Below are 22,440 nucleotides of genomic sequence, written 5' to 3' on the forward strand. Positions count from 1 at the left end.
GACTGTACAGAAGGAAAAATAATAACGGAAATGCTTAAGCAGACACGATTATCACAAGAATGGAAAATAAACCTAAACAGGGAGATAGAAGAAATAGAGCAAACACTGAGGTGATGATACCAGTCTGAGGAAATGGAATTGGAACAGAAAGCTATACAAGAGATAAAGAAAAATACAAAAATATTTTTTCACACATGCAAAATAAAAATAAAAAACCTCCGCCAGTATTGGACTTAAAATTACAATCAAAAGTACATACAGTACACAGAAGACAACAAAGAAATTAGTGAAATTCTAAGAAGCCAAAGCCAGTATGAGGCTATGTTTAGCACACCAATAAACAACATGAAAGATGAAGAGCCAGACAGCCGCTTTATGAATGACATCCATCTTGCAGATAATATAACGGATATTAACATGAACTCGGAAGACTATGAAAGATAAATTGATAACATGCCCATGCACTCAGCCCCTGGTCCCGACTCGTGGAATTCAATACGTAACATATAACATATAAGTTAACTCTGTAACCCCCTTCCCCCTAACCAAACCCTGGTTTGTGTTGGAGGTGCCTAGGGTAGTGAGAAGTGGGGGGTCCTACAGGGTTTGGTATCTGAACAGTTACTGTTCCCAATTTATGTAAACAGCCTCCCATATCGAGTAGGACTGGACATGACAGTTTGTACACTTTGTTAAATTTATTTGAGGACCGCATATTGGTACATGAAAGCCTAGGACAAATGGCTACTAGAGTTTAACCTCAATTAAATTAAAATAATGAGGCTGTGGAAGAATAAGTCAAATATAACATGGATATAACAAACATTAACACCAAGTACCACATAAGATATGAGCAACTAGGACAAGCTAAGAAAACTAACAAAGAGAGAGAAGAACAAGCAGCAATATGATCACAACATATCCTCCTATGGCTACTTGTTACCCAAATATGACAAATTATAAGAGAATTTTTTCTTAATACTGTATTTGCATGAAGATAGTCTGCTAAGCTAAATTATTTAGTCAAGACAAGAATAACAACCTATCCCCATCCCACCTTCATGGAGTGGGAAATTTTGGCTCTCAAGGAAACAGGCGAGCAATACAGGAAATTCATCAAATCTTTCACACTACATTGCTGTATGTGGTGTGACAATCTTGACACTATTAAATGTTAAACGAATCACAGTTTAATAAATATATTTTAGTTTGTACCTGTTGGCCCCCAAGCTTCATCATTTGTGGCTTCACGAACTTTGGCTTCCACCTCTGTGTAGTTCATCACCATGTTGGTGCTGGAGATAAAATAAGTAAATAAATTAGCAGTTAAGAACTGACATATTTGTGGAATTTAGGCTACAGGCCAAGATTTAGGGTAGGGGTTATTCAGCTAAATGTTAAGTTATACCCACTATCATTATTTAAAGTGAGACACCCACATACTGTACTACAATGCCAACAAAATGTTAGAATTCACACAATATATCAATACAAGTTATCAGCCAAAAGCAGCATTATTTAACCTGGCTGACCAATAGTTACCCTGTCAGCCTGAGCCTAACACTAATTATAATCAAGTCACTAGAGGAAAAGTAAATATTAAAGTGTAATATTTACCCATAGTCTCACAAGCACCTTCTTGTCATATGTCAATAAGAGATATAATACTGTATACAAAATTACAAAAACTGAAAAATAATTAACATTTATCAAAAAGGATGTGATGTAAAATATTAAACTTTAATATATTAATGTATTATACTGTACATTTACATGTCAGTATTTCCATGGTTTAAGATTTGTGTAATTTTCAGACATAAGCAATTATTGTAGCCAATGTTCACTTTCAATATATGACCTTCTGCCATACAAAGGGTCACAAACAATTAATTGAACAAAATTAATTTGTAAAAATCTTAATAAATACAGCAATGTTAGAAACCTAGCAAAACATTAGTTTATAACCATGTTCATTGTCCCTATGGAACCAACTGCAACTGCTGTCATTCCATGGAGCAAGAAACAATATTTAGCCAAATTTACTTTCCACCAAAGAAATGCCTCATGAAAAGCAATGTGACCTGTAAAAGCTCCCACTTTGGTGTAGTTCTCCATCCACCTCCCCATACTCAACCCAACTACACACCCATCCAACCCACCACACACAAAATAGGTAAATGCTGATGTTGAGACATTAGCAGTGCATTGTTCAAAACCTGATGTGTGCTGAAATGTTTTGCACAATGTAGACAGCAATTTTTTTTTATGGGGGTGGGGGCAGTGTTACAGTATACATGATCATGCATTTCATTCAATAATAAACAAATCAAATACAAATTCTCTCGAAAGCATTTGTTTTGCTTCAATCTGCTAATTATATTTATAGAACAATACTGAAACCTATAATGTATACAGTATAATTTTCACACAAGTCATTATGTACAAAACATCACATCTTAATGTTGAAAAATTGTGGAAATACTGTACATGCAAGATGGTAATGTGTGGGGGAAGATGGGGGAATTAGGGTGGGGGTGGGGGGGAGGCTACAGTATTCTTGATGTACTTTGAGCTACCACACTGGGTGACTTTTTTATCACTGATGCCTACACAGTCTAACCTCATATTTTAAAGCCCAGACGCACAATCGCAAGCGCCACCCCAGGTGAACATGCACACAATGGTAAAAGATGCACAGAAAGCATGTATGGTAGTTGCAACTATTGCAACTATTCTGCAATGTGCAGTGATGGTAACATATCTTACTATTACAATCATTACATCATAAAGCTTCTTAAGATTCTCAAAACTAACATACTGTATACTCTTTTGTATCCATGTCTCGTGTAGTTGCATAATATGAGCACAGCCAGGCCAAGTGTAGATTGATTTTCTATAGTACTGTATACATAAAACTAGTAATTCCCTCTCCCTATGTACACTACAAGGCAAAACATTTCCTCTGGGGGCTCTACTTCTGGTATAGTGTGCTTTACTGCATAACTAACAGAGGTACACATAATCTGATTGGGTATGCAATAAACTCTTGTGATGCAACATGTGAGCTTGTTAAAACCCTGCATCTAGTCACACTATTTGAGGGTTAGAACTGGGAAAGAGTGGTGCAAGGGTTGGATTGTTGTAATTACCTATGTGTAGTTACAGCATGAGCTATGCTCGTGGTGTCCCGTCTCCCTAGCACTCTGTCATATAATGCCTTGAAATTACTGACGATTTTGGCTTCCACCCACCTTCTCGCCTAACTTGTTCCAATCATTCTACCATTCAGTTTACAAAAGTGAATTTTCTTATATTTCTCCGGCAGCTTTGTTTCGTTAGTTTAAATCTATGACCTCTTGTTCTTGACGTTCCGTGTCTCAGGAATTCTTCCCTATCAATTTTATCGATTCCTGTTACTATTTTGTAGATAGTAATCATAGGCCTCTTTTTCTTCTATATTCTAGTTTTTATATGTTTAATGCCTCTAACCTTTCTTTGTAGCTCTTGTCCTTCAGTTCTGGGAGCCACTTAGTAGCATGTCTTTACACCTTTTCCAGTTTGTTGATGTTCTTCTTAAGGGGCACCATACTACCGCTGCATATTCCAGCTTTGGTCTAACAAAAGTCATGAACAATTTCTTTATTATTTCTCCATCCATGTATTTAAAAGCAATTCTGAAGTTAGAAAGTGTAGCATAGGCTCCTTGCACAATGTTCTTAATGTGGTCCTCAGGTGACAGTTTTCTATCTAGAACCACCCTTAGATCTCTTTCTTTGTCAGAATTTTTTAAAAATTTCTCACATAATTTATAGGTTGTGTGGGGTCTATGTTCTCCAATTCCACATTCCATAACATGGCATTTATTCACATTAAATTCCATTTGCCAAGTGGTGCTCCATATACTTATTTTGTCCAGGTTTTCTTGAAGGGCATGACAATCGTCTTAGTTTCTTATCGTCCCTATTATCTTAGGGATAATAACCCAACACAACCATCTCTTTCCTGTAAAATCTCTGTGGCTCAATCATAGAGACTGAGTAAATTCATTACACAGGATCTTCCAGATTGAAAACCATACTGGCTGTCTGATATTATATTGTTTTTCTCCAAGGTGTTCTTCCTACTTAGCTATAATTATTTTTTCCAATATTTTGACTACTGTATTACGCTTGTAAATGATACAGATCTAAATTGAGGGGGGTCTTTCCTGATGCGACTTTTGTAGATTGGAACTATGTTAGCTTTTTTTCCACACATCTGCTATGACTCCTGTACACAGGGATGTCTGAAAAGTCAGTTGAAGTGGAATGTTGAGTTCAAGTGCACATTCTCTCAGAACCCGTGGTGAAACACCATCTAGTCCAACTGCTTTGTTCTTACTTAGCTCCTTTGTGTTAAAGATGTGTACATGCATACCTAATACTAGTACATATCAAGTTATACCCAAACAACAGTTACCGGTAATTTTATAAAAAACAATAACAATTTCAACGTAATTGAATATTTGTTTGGCAGAGGTTAGCAGATGTTTGCATATTACAGTAAAATGCTAAAAAATGGCAACAAGTAATTTACTGTAAATATATAGCTACAATCAAACAAATAACCCTGGAACAGTTTACTTTCCTTGGTAATCTTAGTTTTGCTGCCTTATTGCATTTCCTTTTTCTTTTGATGAACTTCACATACAGAACCATGCTCGTTCTCTATTGTGCCTTCTATAAGATCTTACTGTGTCTTGAGGAGCCCTGTATTTTATTTAAGTTCATTTCCACAATACCCTGGTTGATACTTGGTTGATATCTGGTTGATGGGGGTTCTGGGAGTTGTTCTACTCCCCAAGCCCGGCCCGAGGCCAGGCTTGACTTGTGAGAGTTTGGTCCACCAGGCTGTTGCTTGGAGCGGCCCGCAGGCCCACATACCCACCACAGCCCGGTTGGTCCGGCACTCCTTGGAGGAGGAGTAGTACTGTACCCAAGTACAGTACCTGGAACTTATTGCTGTTAAATATGTTATTTACCAGTACAATTGAAGACTATTAGTATCAGCATGTAGTCTTTCAATGTGTTTTACAAAAGTAATTTTCAGGCTGATTTTTGTATCATCTGCAAAGTATGGCAAAGCTGTAACTTACTTTTGTCTACATGAGTCACAATAATGTGGCTGAAGATATGATGAGTGAGGGGGAAGGGGCAGTGTGATGTCAGAAGGGAGGGGGGGGGAAGTGCATGGCTGAGGAGAGGTGCATAGATATGGTGAGGAGAGGTGCATAGATATGGTGAGGGGGGATGCATGGATATGGGGGGACAGTGCATGGATATGGGGGGACAGTGCATGGATATGGGGGGGAGTGCATGGATATGGGGGGGAGTGCATGGATATGGGGGGGCAGTGCAAGGATATGGGGGGTAGTGCAAGGATATGGGGGGTAGTGCAAGGATATGGGAGGTAGTGCAAGGATATGGGGGGTAGTGCAAGGATATGGGGGGTAGTGCAAGGATATGGGGGGTAGTGCAAGGATATGGGGGGTAGTGCAAGGATATGGGGGGTAGTGCATATATATTGGGAGGGGTAGTGCATGGATGAGGGGTGGGGGCAGTACGTGGGGATGGGGTGGGGGTGGGGGGGGCGAGTGAGTAGAGACGGGGTAGTGTGTATTCATGACATGGATACATGGTCAACCCAGGCAACGACAGATACCCCCCATGTAGTAAGATCTGTAGAAATCCTTAAAAATTGTACACTTCTATAGTTTCATTAGAACTTTATCTGGATTCGCTCTGACAATGATGGGTGGAGCTGCACAACAGGAAATTCACAATATAAAAGCAGGGGGTGGCCAAGCATCATAAAACAGCATAGTGCAACATTGCCCCACACTGTGGTCAACTCATCCTCGACAAACACCATAGTTTTCAATGCACATTCTATTTAAGTATTCAGCAAAACATATTATTTAACCTATGCCAGATTTATAGTCATGTCTAACTAGCATTTTGTTGAGTTTTCATATACAGTACAGTACTATATATAGCGACGGGAGAGGCTACGTCATCTGGGGGTGACAGGAGGGGCTATGCCACCTGGGGCCAACGGGAGGGGGGGCTACGCCACCCGGGGGAGACGGGGGGCGCTACGCCACCCGGGGGCGACCCGGGGGGGGGACTACGCCACCCGGGGGCGACCGGGGGGGGGGGGGGGACTACGCCACCCGGGGGCGACCGGGGGGGACTACGCCACCCGGGGGCGACCGGGGGGGGGGACTACGCCACCCGGGGGCGACCGGGGGGACTACGCCACCCGGGGGACGACCGGGGGGACTACGCCACCTGGGGCGACGGGGACTACGCCACCTGGGGCGAGGGGCTACGCCACCTGGGGTGACGGGGCGAGGGACTACGCCACCTGGGGTGACGGGGCGAGGGAACTACGCCACCTGGGGTGACGGGGCGAGGGAACTACGCCACCTGGGGTGACGGGGCGAGGGACTACGCCACCTGGGGTGACGGGGCGAGGGACTACGCCACCTGGGGTGACGGGGCGAGGGACTACGCCACCTGGGGTGACGGGGCGAGGGACTACGCCACCTGGGGTGACGGGGCGAGGGACTACGCCACCTGGGGTGACGGGGCGAGGGACTACGCCACCTGGGGTGACGGGGCGAGGGACTACGCCACCTGGGGTGACGGGGCGAGGGACTACGCCACCTGGGGTGACGGGGCGACGGGGACTACGCCACCTGGGGTGACGAGGCGAGGGACTACGCCACCTGGGGTGGTGGGGACTACGCCACCTGGGGTGACGGGGACTACGCCACCTGGAGTGACGGGGCGAGGGACTACGCCACCTGGGGTGACGGGGCGAGGGACTACGCCACCTGGGGTGAGGGACTATGCCACCTGGGGGTGACGGGGCGAGGGACCACGCCACCTGGGGGTGACGGGGCGAGGGACTACGCCACCTGGGGTGACGGGGCGAGGGACTACGCCACCTGGGGGTGACGGGGCGAGGGACCACGCCACCTGGGGGTGACGGGGCGAGGGACCACGCCACCTGGGGGTGACGGGGCGAGGGACCACGCCACCTGGGGGTGACGGGGCGAGGGACCACGCCACCTGGGGTGACGGGGCGAGGGACTACGCCACCTGGGGTGACGGGGGCGAGGGACTACGCCACCTGGGGTGACGGGGCGAGGGACTACGCCACCTGGGGTGACGGGGCGAGGGACTACGCCACCTGGGGGTGACGGGGTGAGGGACTACGCCACCTGGGGTGACGGGGCGAGGGACCACGCCACCTTGGGACTACGCCACCTGGGGGTGACGGGGCGAGGGACCACGCCACCTGGGGGTGACGGGGCGAGGGACCACACCACCTGGGGTGACGGGGCGAGGAACTACGCCACCTGGGGTGACAGGGCGAGGGACTACGCCACCTGGGGTGACAGGGCGAGGGACTACGCCACCTGGGGTGACGGGGACTACGCCACCTGGGGTGACGGGGACTACGCCACCTGGGGGTGGACGGGGCGAGGGACTACGCCACCTGGGGTGACGGGGCGAGGGACTACGCCACCTGGGGTGACGGGGCGAGGGACTACGCCACCTGGGGTGACGGGGCGAGGGACTACGCCACCTGGGGTGACGGGGCGAGGGACTACGCCACCTGGGGTGACGGGGCGAGGGACTACGCCACCTGGGGGTGACGGGGCGAGGGACTACGCCACCTGGGGTGACGGGGCGAGGGACTACGCCACCTGGGGTGACGGGGCGAGGGACTACGCCACCTGGGGTGACGGGGCGAGGCAGTGTACCTGCTCACCTCACGTCGTTGTGGTAATCAGCTGAGAGAACCAAACACAATACTCACACTTTCTCGGTAAGTTCCCTGACTTTCCACATGTTGATCATGACGAGTGAGGCAGTGAGCGCCTGGCGTCCCTCACACGGCGGCCTCGGCAGCCTCGCTCCAACACCACACACCAAAATCTGTGACAAAGTCCACCCACAAAAACACTTTCACCTCAACATGGCTCCCAACACACGTCACAATGTCGGCTTAAGCAAAAACAAAACCAGTCTTGCTCCTCCTTCTCGAGATGGAGCCTCAAGTCTTACTTCATATGAGCTTTATAATATACTACAGGTAAAGATATGCTACATTTTTATCAGGGCAAACAAAAAAAACATGGCATAGAGGCATGTCCGGAGGACAGAATCGCACCGCAGCGGGAAGTTTGAATCCGGGCCCGAGCCCTAGCTCGCTGACCCCAGCACCCCGACCCCAGGACCACGACCCCAGGACCCTGACCCCAGGATAACAACCGTAGGATCCAGCCCCCAGAACCCCGTCCCCGGGACCACAACCCTATTACCACACCCAGACCTCAGGATTCACACCCCAGCATCTAGGGCCGCTCACATTTATTGGCTCCTCTTAATATGTAAATAGCTAATAAGAATGTTCTAAGATCAATTATAAATAACTTAATTGGTGTTCAGAGCAATAGTTCCAGAATCCCATTTGTATGGATTTGTATGGATATTGATCCAGACCCCTTCTTCAAAAAGTCAGAAATAACACGAACAAGGATCAACGGTTTCAAGCTCAACAAGTCACAATGCTGCACAGAAAACAGGAGATTCTTTTTCACTCATAGAGTTATAAACCCATGGAACCGCCTAGCTGCCGAAGCTCCAAATGGGAAAAAACAGCGGAATTTCAACTTAGTGCCATATAGTCATAATGGCTCCGCGCTTACCTTCCCAACATCGTCCTTACTGCTGTATTTCAAAATCCAGCTCAGCATAATCATCCTAGGACATATAGGGGGGGGGTCCTTCGACAAGCCGCCGGCTTCCTGCTCTCTTCGAGGCCACTAGAAACAGTAGACCCCAGTTATATTCAGGTAAATATCTCACATAGGTGTTGTCAAATATATATGATGATACAGATGAGGCAGCTAAAGCTGCGTGCATGCATTATAATCATCCTAAAATTGAACTAGACCAGACCAGGCATTACAGTCTGTTGTCAAAACCAAACTATAGGACTGACAGAAGAGCAGTAACTGACACTCGAGCAGAAAAAAACTAGTACTATGATTCATTTAGAACACCAAATATTGACATTGTAATTATTCAAAGAGAGATGAAAATTATTGAAACCCACATAAAGGTCTATAATGATGACTTTCTAGATTACCCAGGAGAATATTATCAAGGAATGAGAGAAGAACTGCGAAAACACCTCCTGGAGGGAGCTAATAGGTGACCATGGCATGGAAGCATCATGGCAAAATTTCAAGGTCATCACTGAACTCATGCAAAAAATGTGCCAAAAAAGAGGAAGAGAAGAAAGGGAACTAAATGGATGACACAGGAAGTAAAAAGAACTTTGATAACTAAGCGGAACCTCAGGAGAAGGTTTATGTCCAAGATGAACATCATTGATTGTGAGATATATAAAACGGTACTAAACTCAGCCATCCAGGGGGGGGGGGAGACATCTCCCGTCACGCAGGGTGCAGTCGCACCTCCACAGATCTCCAGTATCAGTTCTTGATACTGGTAATGGCTCAGAAGGGCCACCACTTACGGGCTATTCATGCTCGTGCCACCTTTTGAGTGGCTTAATCTTTATCAATCATCAGCCATCCAGGAAATCAGATCAGCCAAAAGAAACTACGAATTAAAATTTGCCAAAGTCCAAATTCTATAGCTATAAAGAAGAGAAACCAAAACTAAGGACTCGATAGAACCCTTAAAAGATGAGGCTAACCAAGTTGTAATGGATGATGAAAGAGTAGCATACACTGAATGAATACTTTACATTAGTGTTCTCACTATAAAGATTAGATGACATCCCATTACCCACACAAATGTTTAAAGGAGGTGAAGAGAACGAATTAAGAGATATACTCATAACTTGCGACATAATCAGGACATTGTGACATTGACAAACTAAAAGATGGATGGAATTAAATCCAAAGTCGTAAAGAAACCAGGCAGATGAACTATGCCAATCACTGAAACTCCTTATCTGAGAATATCTGAACCAAAGAATAGTTCCCCTAGATTGGAAATATGCAAATGTCACCCCTATTTTCAAGAAAGGCAGAAAGAGCTCAGCAGAAAACTACCACCCGATAAGCTTGACATCACAACACATCTGCAAGCTCATGGAGAGAATCCTAAGGGATGGAATCATTCACCATATCTTAGTGAACAATCATGTAAAATCAACGGAACATGGGTTTGTTAAATATAGATCCTACCTTACAAATCTGCTCACATTTCTGGAAACGATAACTAACAACCAAAAGACTTCCGGTACATGTTGTATACATGGATTTTGCTAACTTTGGATAAGATACCACATGGAAGACTGACAAGGAAATGCCAGGCTCATGGAATAAATGGTAGATACTAGAATGGATCAAAGGAAACAAAGGGCTGTGCTAAATTAATTTATTTATTTATTGATTGATTTACAAGAAGGTACATTGGGGATTAAGAGAATACATAGCAATGAAGATTATACATTCTTGTAAAGTCACTAGCACGCATAGCGTTTCGGGTAGGTCCTTAATCTAACAGATAATTTTAAGTGGGTAATTTCCAGCAAAATTGACAAATATTTACAGGTACATTGTAAGAAAATCTGACACAATACACAGATATTTGATTAATACACAATAATGACAAAGATTAATATAGGTACATTAGGGTAAAATAGGGTTATCAAATGGTTCATTGCAGCACAATTTGAAGATCATTTCAAGGAATAATGCAGTAAAATATGCACTCAATATAACAACCATGATGTAAGGTGATAGCAATGATGACGAAGATTGTATGACTTAGATGCATATATTGGGGGATTGGGTTGCACTAAATACAGCACGAGTATAAAGCACTAGGTAGGAAACTATGAAGATGAAATTTGGTACTTTATGGTTTTATTTTTGAATAAGGCAAAAATTGGACAGCTTTTCAATTCGTTAGGGAGTGAGTTCCATAAATAAAGTTCCTTTATTTGCATATAGTGTTTACATATTAAATTTGACTCTGGGGATATCAAAGAGATATTTATTTCTGGTATGGTGATTATGGGTTCTATTACATGTGTTCAGGAAGAGTTTTAGAACATGGTTTGCATTTTAGAACAGGGTTTGAATTTAAGAACAGGGATTTGGGTTTTGCAAATGTAAATGGCACAAGAGAATGTGTGGAGTGAGTTTATGTTTAGCATATTTAGGGATTGGGAAGGAATCTGATGACCAAACTACAACTCAGAAGATGGAGAAGCGACGACGTTTCGACGACTTGATAATGAACTGAACACGACGTGATAATGGTCCAGGACGGACCGAAAAGTCGTCGCTTCTCCATCTTGAGTTTTAACTCATATTTACGGCTACAGAGCAATGTTATTTCTTTGTGCAACGCCTGTTTTGGCAGTAGCTTTACCAGCAACTAGGTTATTACAGTCAGCTCGTTACATTCTTTATGGTGGCGAGTGCTATGCTGGCTGGCTTGTGTTGGCCAGTCTGGCATATGCCACTGTTGGTTCTTTGTTGGGGGACCCATGGGAACAGGCTCGGTGTGTTATCACCCCCCCCCCCCAGGTCTTTCTCTCTATTTGGCTCTTGCAGGTTTTTCACCTCCCAGGTGGTACCTTGCTTCCAGCTTCCTGCTCCCTTCGCCTATTTTCTTTACCTTGCACTTTCCTGCGTTGATCTTTAGCAGCCCTTCTTCTAGACCTTTCCTCCAGTTTGCCCAGGTCTTAGTAGCGAATGTTTGCGATTGCGATTTTCTCCATCTTGAGTTTTGGTCTGGTCACCATTTCTTCAGCCGCGGTGTGCAGGGCAAACATAGCAATTGTGACACTAGCTCTCCACATATGTCAGTTGCTTAATTTAGAAACTGTACTTGTGGTCGATCTCGAACCCATTGATGATGTGACGACTTATACTGAATTTTGTAACTAGCTCATCAAGATTGTAACTTGCTTAGCTAAATGAATTGTGGGATTCAGTCCCTCTGTAACCCTTTCTACTACCGCCCACAAGATGATTGATGAAGATTAAGCCACCCAAAAGGTGGCACGGACATGAATAGCCTGTAAGTGGTGGCCCTTTTGAGCCATTACCAGTATCAAGAGCTGATACTGGAGATCTGTGGAGGTGCGACTGCACACTGCGTGACGGGAAATGTCTCCCCCACAAGATGGAAATAGTATGCATAATAAATGAACTAAACTAACACGTTATTGTAACTCGTCTTTGCAAACAGAAGGAATCTGACTGAAGAATTCCACTGAATCCTTTAAGGGTTCCGAGACTTCAACCCGAAGCCCAATCAGGGTTTTACTAGATGCCCTAGACCACTACACCACGCCACGGACACTGCTTGAAAGAAAGCAGATGAAATTTCTGGGGAAGAAAAACATATGATGAGCGGTTCGCATCGCGCCGCGCGCAACAAGTGGGGCAGCTTAAACGTGGCCAGTGGAGGTCAAGACCTCTGTTCACCTTCAGTCGGGTTTAAATACTTGTAGTAAGTATATTATGTCAGTATTATACTTGCTCCAAACTCTCATTAACTTATGTGCAAATAATGAGATGGTTTTGTTAATACTACCTAGTCCACAAATTACGAATTCATACCTCTTCCCTAATTTCCGGCTTGGTGCCTTCTATTGATAATTACTTACTTATCCTTCCCTAATTACAGTTAACACTTCTTCTCTACCTGTTAGAGAATGGTGAGGTGTGGACCGATTAAATAAGCAATCGATAAGCAAATAAATCAAAACAGCACAGTTCCTGTGCCAGGTAAGTTACGGGCTCACCATAGCCCGTGCTACTTAATGGAACTTGGAACTTGTTCCAAGTAGCTGAATCTATAACAACAAATAAGCAATTTTACGTGCTACTCATGCCCATGAGGTGCCCATGACACCTCATGGGTAGCTTAATCTTCATCAATCAAATAAGCAAAAAAGTACATGGAAAGCCATCTATAACATCCTAGGGCCTAAACAACAGTCACATAACAATCGGATAAAACTCTCCAAAGATGGTGACACACTTGAATCAATCCTAGATATTGCAACTGAATTAAATAGTTTTTTCATAAATTTTTTCATCAGCTAATCTTGCCAGAAAAATCCTAGATCTCCAAAATCCCAAACACATTTTACTACTTATCTCACAGGCAGCTATCCTAACTATACTCCGTTTACTAGTCAGCCCAACAGACATTATATCAACAATTTAATCACTTATTTACAGTCTATTTATAGAATAGAATATTCTATTCAGAATATTCAGATTCAGAATATTTATTTATTCAATTTACAGTCTCCGTGGTGTAGTGGTAAGACACTCGCCTGGCGTTCCGCGAGCGCTATGTCATGAGTTCGTATCCTGGCCGGGGAGGATTTACTGGGCGTAAATCCTTAACTGTAGCCTCTGTTTAACGCAACAGTAAAATGTGTACTTGGATGAAAAAACGATTCTTCGCGGCAGGGGATCGTATTCCAGGGACCTGCCCGAAACGCTACGCGTACTAGTGGCTGTACAAGAATGTATATATATCTTGTATATATCTAAAAAAAAAAAAAAAAAAAAAAAAAAAAAAAAAAAAAAAAAAAACTTAAACCAAAAGTGGGAACATTAATTAAATAGCATCTATGATACTGTATATAAGAGTGCTGCCCCTGCTCTAGCACTACTCATAGCTCTGCTATTCAGCAAATCTCTAGTGTCATACTTTTCCTGATACCTTAAAAAACAAGAATGAGGCCAGTTCATAAAGGAGGCAAAGACAGCTGACATAAACAATTACAGACCAATATCAAATCTACCTGTACTTTCAAAAATATTTGAAAAAATTATTTACAAACAGCTCTATTCTTACTTTGTAAAACACAACATATTAAGTCTCTACCAGTTTGGCTTCCATTCCCAAAAGAGTACCTATGATGCCATTATTATCGCCTGCCTGATTATTATTACGCATTATTATTAACACCTGGTTATTGTATGTACTAGCTCTATCTTTAAATCAAACATTATGTTTGTAAGTCATCTTCACTGTATGTACCTTTACCTGAATAAAAAATATAATCTAATTAGTCTGCTTAATATAATCTACACAGCTCTTGACAAAAACGAGTTCCCATTTGACCTCTTCACTAACCTGAGAAAGGCCTTTGATACTTAAACCATAACTACCTCAGTGGGAGCCGGTGGCTGAGGAGGGAACCAGTGGCTGAGCGGACAGAACACTGGACGTGTGATCCTGTGGTCCCGGGTTCGATCCTGGGCGCCGGCAAGAAACAATGGGCAGTTTCTTTCCCCCTGATGCTCCTGTTACCTAGCAGTAAATGGTACCTGGGAGTTAGTCAGCTGTCACGGGCTGCTTCCTGGGGGTGAAGGCCTGGTCGAGGACCGGGCAGCGGGGACACTAAAGCCTCGAAATCATCTCAAGATAACCTCTTACTTAAATTTCACTACTATGGTATCCGAGGCCTTGCTCTGGACTATATTCGTTCCTATCTCAGTGACAGACACCATTATTCAAATTTTTTATTCAGGTAAATGTACATGCATAGATGAAGAGTTACAAACATAATGTTGGATTATGTTTGGATATGTAATTTGATAATAATATATGTAATATATTATAATATGTATAATATATTATCTATGGATATGTAACCATCTTGTTCCTAAATGCTGGAACTGAGTTCTAGCACTGATGTATAATTCTTCAGCTATCCTATAACACTGACTTATACTCATCTGCCACACACAGTACTGTGGCAATAACCAGTTTATCTGTAGCCAACTTTCAAGTTGAAATGGAGTGAGGGGTAACTGATAGATGGAAATCTGCAAAAAATTAAAAATAAAAATTGGATAAAAATACATTTGGTTGCAATAAAATTTATTCTTTGAATCATTTACAAGTTATTTATTGATGTTGCAATAAAATGAGATGTCTATAAAATTACTTAATATTTAAAGCTAATAAAATGTATCTTTACTTCTACATTAAATATCAACTGCTAACTTAATTTGTGCAGGAGATTATCACAAGTTTTTGTGAAAAATTGCAATATACTCAGCAGTCTTGAGATAAAGAGATGCATTTAATGGGCTTTCTTCTACAACTTGGGGACGGCTGCATGCACAACGCTACCCAAGTATTTTAACAATGGACTGCCTTCTGGCTTGAATAAATTACAAGAGAACTAAGATCATTTATATATATAAAAAAAGATTGTCTCATGGCTACATTATAACACAGTAGGTGCCAATCCTGGGTTTGAGCCCTTGTCATACTGTTGGAGAAAGGGCTAATACACACTGCCTTTGCATTATTACTCAAGAGATTAACTAACCACAGTAGTGATTATCTAGGAATATATACCTTAATCTTCAACACATTGTAATACTATACTGTATATTACAATCTACACAAATAATATGAGAATTAATACATGCCACTTTAAAGTGCATTATGGTACTGCAATTGATGATTTGTGTCAAACTTCACATTCAAAATACAATAATGGAACCAAGATTCAGATTTACTTATAATAGTACTGTATATAAAAAAAAATTAGTTTGAGGTGAGATTGGCATCAATATTTCTAATGAATAACACTGATCCTTCTTAAATATCTTCTAACAATGTGACTTCTTAAACCTTCACAAACTGGTCCAGCTTCAGCATAAGGAACATCATGAGCGTAGCTCTTATCCTGTAACTACACTTCGGTGATTACAAGCTGCATGGTGAACCTTGCGGGCAGGGTCTCTATTCTCACATAAACCTTGACTGTACTAAACAATAGGTGTTGGTCACCTCTGCAGCCTTCAATATCGTGTGTAACGTAATGGAAGATCACTGGAGTAACTGATAATGTTTTATTATGTACAATATATAGCTACTGTAACTAGTTATATCTCCTCTCTGCTTTATGAACTAATAAAAAGATTCAGGATTAGGATTATCAGGATTACTTTTGTATACAAAGTAATACAATAAACATTAAGCATTTACTAATATCTAATTGCTAATGCCATAATAAAAAATTAAACTCCATATGAGCTAGAACTATCAGTACATTGTCTTAAAAATATTAGGTAGTTTGGTCACATGCAGTAAATAAAAATTATGAATTCTTAAACCAAGTACAGTACTGCATACAATATATATTATGTTTAACTGAACTTATATTATTACTAAAGAAAAGACAAATAAAAGTAAATAAAAATTACTAAGGTGTTACAATTTTTCTAATAATAATTTTCATCACAAAGAAATTGCTGAAATTACCTAAAGAAATACTGTATACCACATACTGTAGTATATTAATTACTTCTGCAGTTTAAAGATTATTTATTTACTTAGGATCAATCTATTTTTTTTTTATACAAAGTGAAATAATATAGCAATAACTTCAAGTTCCATATTATGATTTATCTCAACACTACAAAAACATACCTGCTACAGAAAAACTTTAAATTTCATTATAATATATATATATATATATATATATATATATATATATATATATATATATATATATATATATATATATATATAAATATATAAATAAAATGCACAGACTTACTTATAAACCACAAGTTTGAAATATATAACTTTTTAGACACTTAACCCACCAGGGGACTCGAACACTGGTCATCAAGAGTGGCAGTTACGCACTGTATCCACTACACCATACTTCAGAGCCCTTAAAGAGGTAGGAATTCTGGGGGTATTTAACCAACCAGAACTCCATTCCTCTCCAGGCAATGAGATAGTGTGGGACCTCTTGTGTTCTTTCATCAAGCCCTGTTATGTGGGAGAACTCAGTGCCAAATGTTTAATGCACAGACTTGCTTATAAACCTTAGCTTAGCTAAGGTTTATAAGCAAGCTTATAAACCAGCTTGCTTAGCTTAGCTTAGAATAGTAAAAAAGGATTAAGCGGTCAGAGAATAAGGATGAAAGATTAAAGAAAAAACTCATGAACACACAATATATGAATATAATATTGTAATGAGACATTGTAACCCTCCCTATCAGAGTTTTTTCTTAAACTGTTGTGCAATATTATAACTTAAAAATGGATCAAGTTTGTACATAGCAGTACTAACATTAAGAAGATTTGGACACTGACTACAGTGTGTGTGAATACACACAACCTGCTGTACCAGGGGAGTTTTTTATTAAATTGAACTTTATCGTACTATTAGTGAACAATTTGTATTTGTACAGCAGGTTGTGTGTATTCAATTCCCTGCAATGATTGTGATTCTGTGTACCTTGGACAAACAGGAAAGTTCTTACAATTGCAGTTGACACAACATGCTTACAGTATTAGAACCGCTAAAACGTCTAGTGCATTGTATCTGCACACGAGTTCATGTGATCACACTATTAACTGGAATGGGGCGAAAAGCATTACCAATTGTGGTAGTTTCATGGAACGGAATTTGATTGAGTTCGCTCTAATTAGTGTTAAAATCTTCTTAATGTTAGTACTGGTATGTACAAACTTGATCCATTTTTAAGTTATAATATTGCACAACAGTTTAAGAAAAAACTCTGATAGGGAGGCTTACAATGTCTCATTACAATATTATATTCATATATTGTGTGTTCATGAGGTTTTTCTTTAATCTTTCATCCTTATTCTCTGACCGCTTAATCCTTTTTGACTATTCTAAGCTAAGCTAAACCTGTTTCTGGTTAATTCTTTCCCTAGAGATGGGTTGGTCAGGTTCCAGGTGTTGGCCTGTACCCTCCCTCTCTCTCCTCTAGTCAGTCTGGTGTTGACAACGGCTTTAATCAGGCCGAAACGTTCATCTTCCTTTCACATTTCTCTGTGGATTTTCCGCATATATATATATATATATATAAATGATCAGCGTTTTGTGATCATATGTGTGTGTGTGTGTGTGTATATATATATATATATATATATATATATATATATATATATATATATATATATATATATATCTATCTGGCAATAACACATATAAGACAACTCCACTTTGGTTGTAGTCTTGAGAGTGTAAATTTATAAAAGCATGAGAGCTTCTAGGAGAATGGTGCTCATAAAATAAAATTTAGATTGCAATTAAATTAAACTTATGTTTTCAACAACTGCAGCACTGTATAATAAAACAAATCCACTTCTACATATAACTTAAAAAATTCATCATCGAACATGAAACCTCTTTAATAATGAGTAAAGAGGAATCATAAAGTATTTGTATCAAATATAATTCAGATTAATCTATTAATGACCATTTTGATTCATTATCTTGTTGTCAGCCTTCATATAGCAAACAAGATTAAGATGCATAAACTTACTTGGTCCAGTTCTCTTTAGTGTAGATATCTAAACCTCCCGTACGGTATAATCTTCCTATGTTAATTTCATATACTGTATATAAAATATCTACAATATGAGTATTACAGTTTTAATGTTCACCTTATCCTTTCATTGTGTTAAACAAAATTAAATGATACTTTCCTTAAAAATATATTTATTTGTAGTTTGTGCATTAATCTTTACTTTAACATGCATTGATGGTTGACATCATTAATTTGTAAACAAAATTATGCTTTTACACTTGTGTATCTAATTCAGTGCTATACAGCAGTCTTTTATAGACTTACACTAAAATATCACTTTGTTACACTACTCATATTATATGGGACTGTATTCCTGTTTTTGATGCAATATTTACAAATCTGTCTTGCATTCACTTAATTAAGATTTTTGTCAGCTTCTAACAGAGGTACACCTTATTAGACAAAGTTTGTCAATAATTTTCAAAATATTTCAAATCAGAAACATTTAAGTAATTATGAAAAGAAGTTGCCAAGCCTGGAAGACTATTTAACACTATCTGTGGCATGCAACAGTATAAAATTCCTATACAGTATAGTAAAAAGATAGTACCAGAGCAAAAACTTAAGCTGAGTGATATCAAGGAACAAAATGATACACAGGGGCTTTGGGAAAATGAGATCTCTGATCATAAAAATTAGTACATTTACAAGGTGGTGTATGACTAAGTGGGTCAATGAAGCTCTGACAGTATGGTACAGGTCTTTGTTTCATTAAGTGGTCATCAATGAATCAAATGTGACAAACTAACCAGATGGGTTTCCCACCTGTAACTGTGGTAGGAGGAAGACATGGGAATAGGTCACATTAAATAGAACGCAGTTTGTTCTCTAACACCTAATAATCTATTCCTCCAACAGTTGTGGATTGCATGATGAAAAGTAGGGTAGAAATCCGGGTAAGCAATCCATTTCTTGAAGATGGGATAGGCATGGTTCCTTAAGCAGCGACATCAGCAAGGGCATTACCCCAAAAATGTAAAACTCAATTCATTCATTATTTAAAGCTATGCCTCAGTATACCATATGAATATACAGTACTGTAGTATTATTTTCTCATTATTATTATTATATTATGGCTGAGGACTCACAAATTTTGACTGTCTTAGATTGTCTTAAATTTAGATTGCAATTAAATTAAACTTATGTTTTCAACAACTGCAGCACTGTATAATAAAACAAATCCACTTCTACATATAACTTTAAAAATTAATCATCAAACATGAAACCTCTTTAATAATGAGTAAAGAGGAATCATAAAGTATTTGTATCAAATATAATTCAGATTAATCTATTAATGACCATTTTGATTCATTATCTTTTTGTCAGCCTTCATATAGCAAACAAGATTAAGATGCATAAGAGGGAATCCATAATTGCAAGGATTTGTATCGGATACAAGTATCTGTTGAGATCTAAGATGAAAACAACAACTAAGTGACAAATTTGCAGAATTTACAGCATAAATGAGGGATATCATCTGGACCATTACCTGAGAGATTGTATCCACCTATGAGACATTAGATGTGTAGTACAGTATAATACATATTGAGTTAGGTAAGTAATTACTGTCATATACAGATACAGTACTCAAAAGAATCCTCCACTTTGTACCTATGAGATAGCATAAACTTGAGGGTTATAAGATGTTAATTCCTTGTTTGACGGTCTGTTCACTTGAGGCAGTTAAGTCCGTCCCAGCTGCATCTGTGTATAAGTGATGACATGAACAACCCAATGGGTTGAACATGTTGCTGTAGTGTTATGTTCACTCACAGGATGAATGACACTGCCCAATAAAGTAGCCCTCTGGGGCAAAATTAAATATAGGTATGATCAGGACAAATATTGTAGTAGCTAATGCCATCAGCAGTCTTTCACTCCCCTGTAAACAGAACTGTAGTGTGTGAATGGCAATGAATATGTTCAAGTAAAAGGAGTCTCTTGACTGCAGGAAGTACAAGTCTTCACCATTACTGGGACTTCCCTTCCCAACACAAGCTAGGAACAATAAAAAAGGACACACTGCAGCCGTGTACTGAGAGTGAATCTTGCAAACAGGCTATCCTTGCAGTAAAATAAAACAGGTTATCCTTGCAGTGAATAAATTATTATTATTATTTTAAAATAATCCAACAGGAATGCCAATATGGGTAACAGTCAAGATGCAGTACAAGTGTGAATGCGAGTGTTGGAGGCATTGTACAAAGTATCAAAGGTAATACTGATCGTAGCAGTATTGTAGTGATGGAACTCCATTGTATACATTTAAGCTCTGGATTAGGGAAGAAATCGGATATAGTAATAGTATTATAATAAAGTTACCTGCTGTAAGTCTCAACAAAATCTTTCAAAGGTTGCTTCTTCATCATATGACAAAATTTGTAACTAAAGCCAACTAACATACACTAACTAGCTTAAGACAAATTGGCTAGCAAGTTACTTCACAAACATTCTTTGATTAGAAATAATTGTACATGTACTTAGCTCTATACTGTAATATTCATTATAAATGAATACAATTTAATAAATAATGAGAAAATTAATACCGTTAATGTCTGACATTACAAGTGTAACACACACAATCAGTAGCTCTTATGTGACACTCCTTCAGGATATGAGACTCCTTCAGGATATGAGACTCCTTCAGGATATGACACTCCTTCAGGGTATGATACACTCAGAATATGATACTCCCTCAGGGTATGACACTCCAAAGTGCTGCAAATCCATACCCTTTTCCATTTTAAATTGACATAAAGCAATAATTTATTCAAACTCCATGCATTATATAGTTTAATAATTGATTATATATAGAGGTATAACAAACTCACAGGTACTGCTAAATCTGGTCATGAAAGTTGTGTTGGTCAGCCCATCACCCCGGCTCTATTTACTACTAGATGGAGTGGAGCAGGTATGACAAGCCTCGTAAGATATGACAAGATACACTACATATTTCTCATATTGAGACATGCAATGGTACAAAACATGTTCAGAATAACAAGTACAAAAAAAGTAAATTATGTTGGCATATTACTACTGTACTATACGATATTTATATTCCATAAATATACCCATTAGTATACTGTAGTAATAATGTAAACTTAAATTTTTGTTATATATTTGTCACTAAATTTATTACTTGGTCATGATTGATTGCTTCACCCTGTATCTTATAATTCACAGCAAATTTTGGGTTAGCTTTAAGACCTGCTTGAAATACTGTGCATGTTTGTAGCATTGCAAGAATGCACCACTTAATCACCAAAATATGTACGTACTTTAAAACTGTACCTTCTTATTTATATATAAATACTGTAAAAAAATAACTGATATTAGCACATTTCTACTACAATCCAGAATAATTATGAAGAAATGTAATAGCAAGTTGTAGATCTTGACTCATCATAATACCAATTCACCTACATTACTGCTCACTACAGTATATTTAATAACAAATCTTACAAGGTATTAAGACTAAACCTAATCTTAGAACAGTCTACAGAACTAAATAAATGTCATTAGTTTCTTTGGCTATAAAAGATGCAATCTTCCGTGAAACCAGACCTTAGAATATTTCCAAGTTATGACTCATTGAGAACACACTCCTATGCTGATTGTAGTTCTCATTTTTTAGATATTTACAGGTTTTTAGTTTTATTATATTAATAACTAATTTAAAAACAAGTGTGCAGCTCTTTTTTTTATCCTTTGGTACCTCTTAAATAATTCTGATAAAATTAAAGGAAAGATGTGAAATATATTCTTCATATAGGAGAGCCATCCTCACTTTGGGCAGGGTGGAGTTTCCATTTCCAATGGATCAAGTGAATTGCCATTGTGCCTTCTCTACATCCTCATATTTCAGCTCCTCGTCTTCACTTCTCTTCAAAGTGCTAAACAGTTATATACTGTACTGGCTTAATGCTTTCTCCTCATAATTACATTACTGTACTAGTAAATTTGTGATAATGTATAAAATTTAAAATATA

At 39.7% G+C, this 22,440-nt stretch overlaps 1 protein-coding gene across 1 annotated transcript in view; it reads right to left on the reverse strand.

The window, feature by feature from the left end:
- Positions 1 to 8,044, reverse strand: part of LOC123764976 (clathrin interactor lqfR) — a 33,755-nt gene extending 25,711 nt beyond the window's left edge. Inside the window, 2 exon segments of the mRNA XM_069332991.1 lie at positions 1,216 to 1,295; positions 7,870 to 8,044. Coding sequence (XP_069189092.1) covers positions 1,216 to 1,295; positions 7,870 to 7,910 — 121 coding nt within the window. The 5' untranslated portion in view covers positions 7,911 to 8,044.
- Positions 8,045 to 22,440: the final 14,396 nt, after the last annotated feature.

This window comes from Procambarus clarkii, chromosome 29, assembly GCF_040958095.1.
Source record: "Procambarus clarkii isolate CNS0578487 chromosome 29, FALCON_Pclarkii_2.0, whole genome shotgun sequence".
Classification (NCBI taxonomy): Eukaryota; Metazoa; Arthropoda; class Malacostraca; order Decapoda; family Cambaridae; genus Procambarus; species Procambarus clarkii.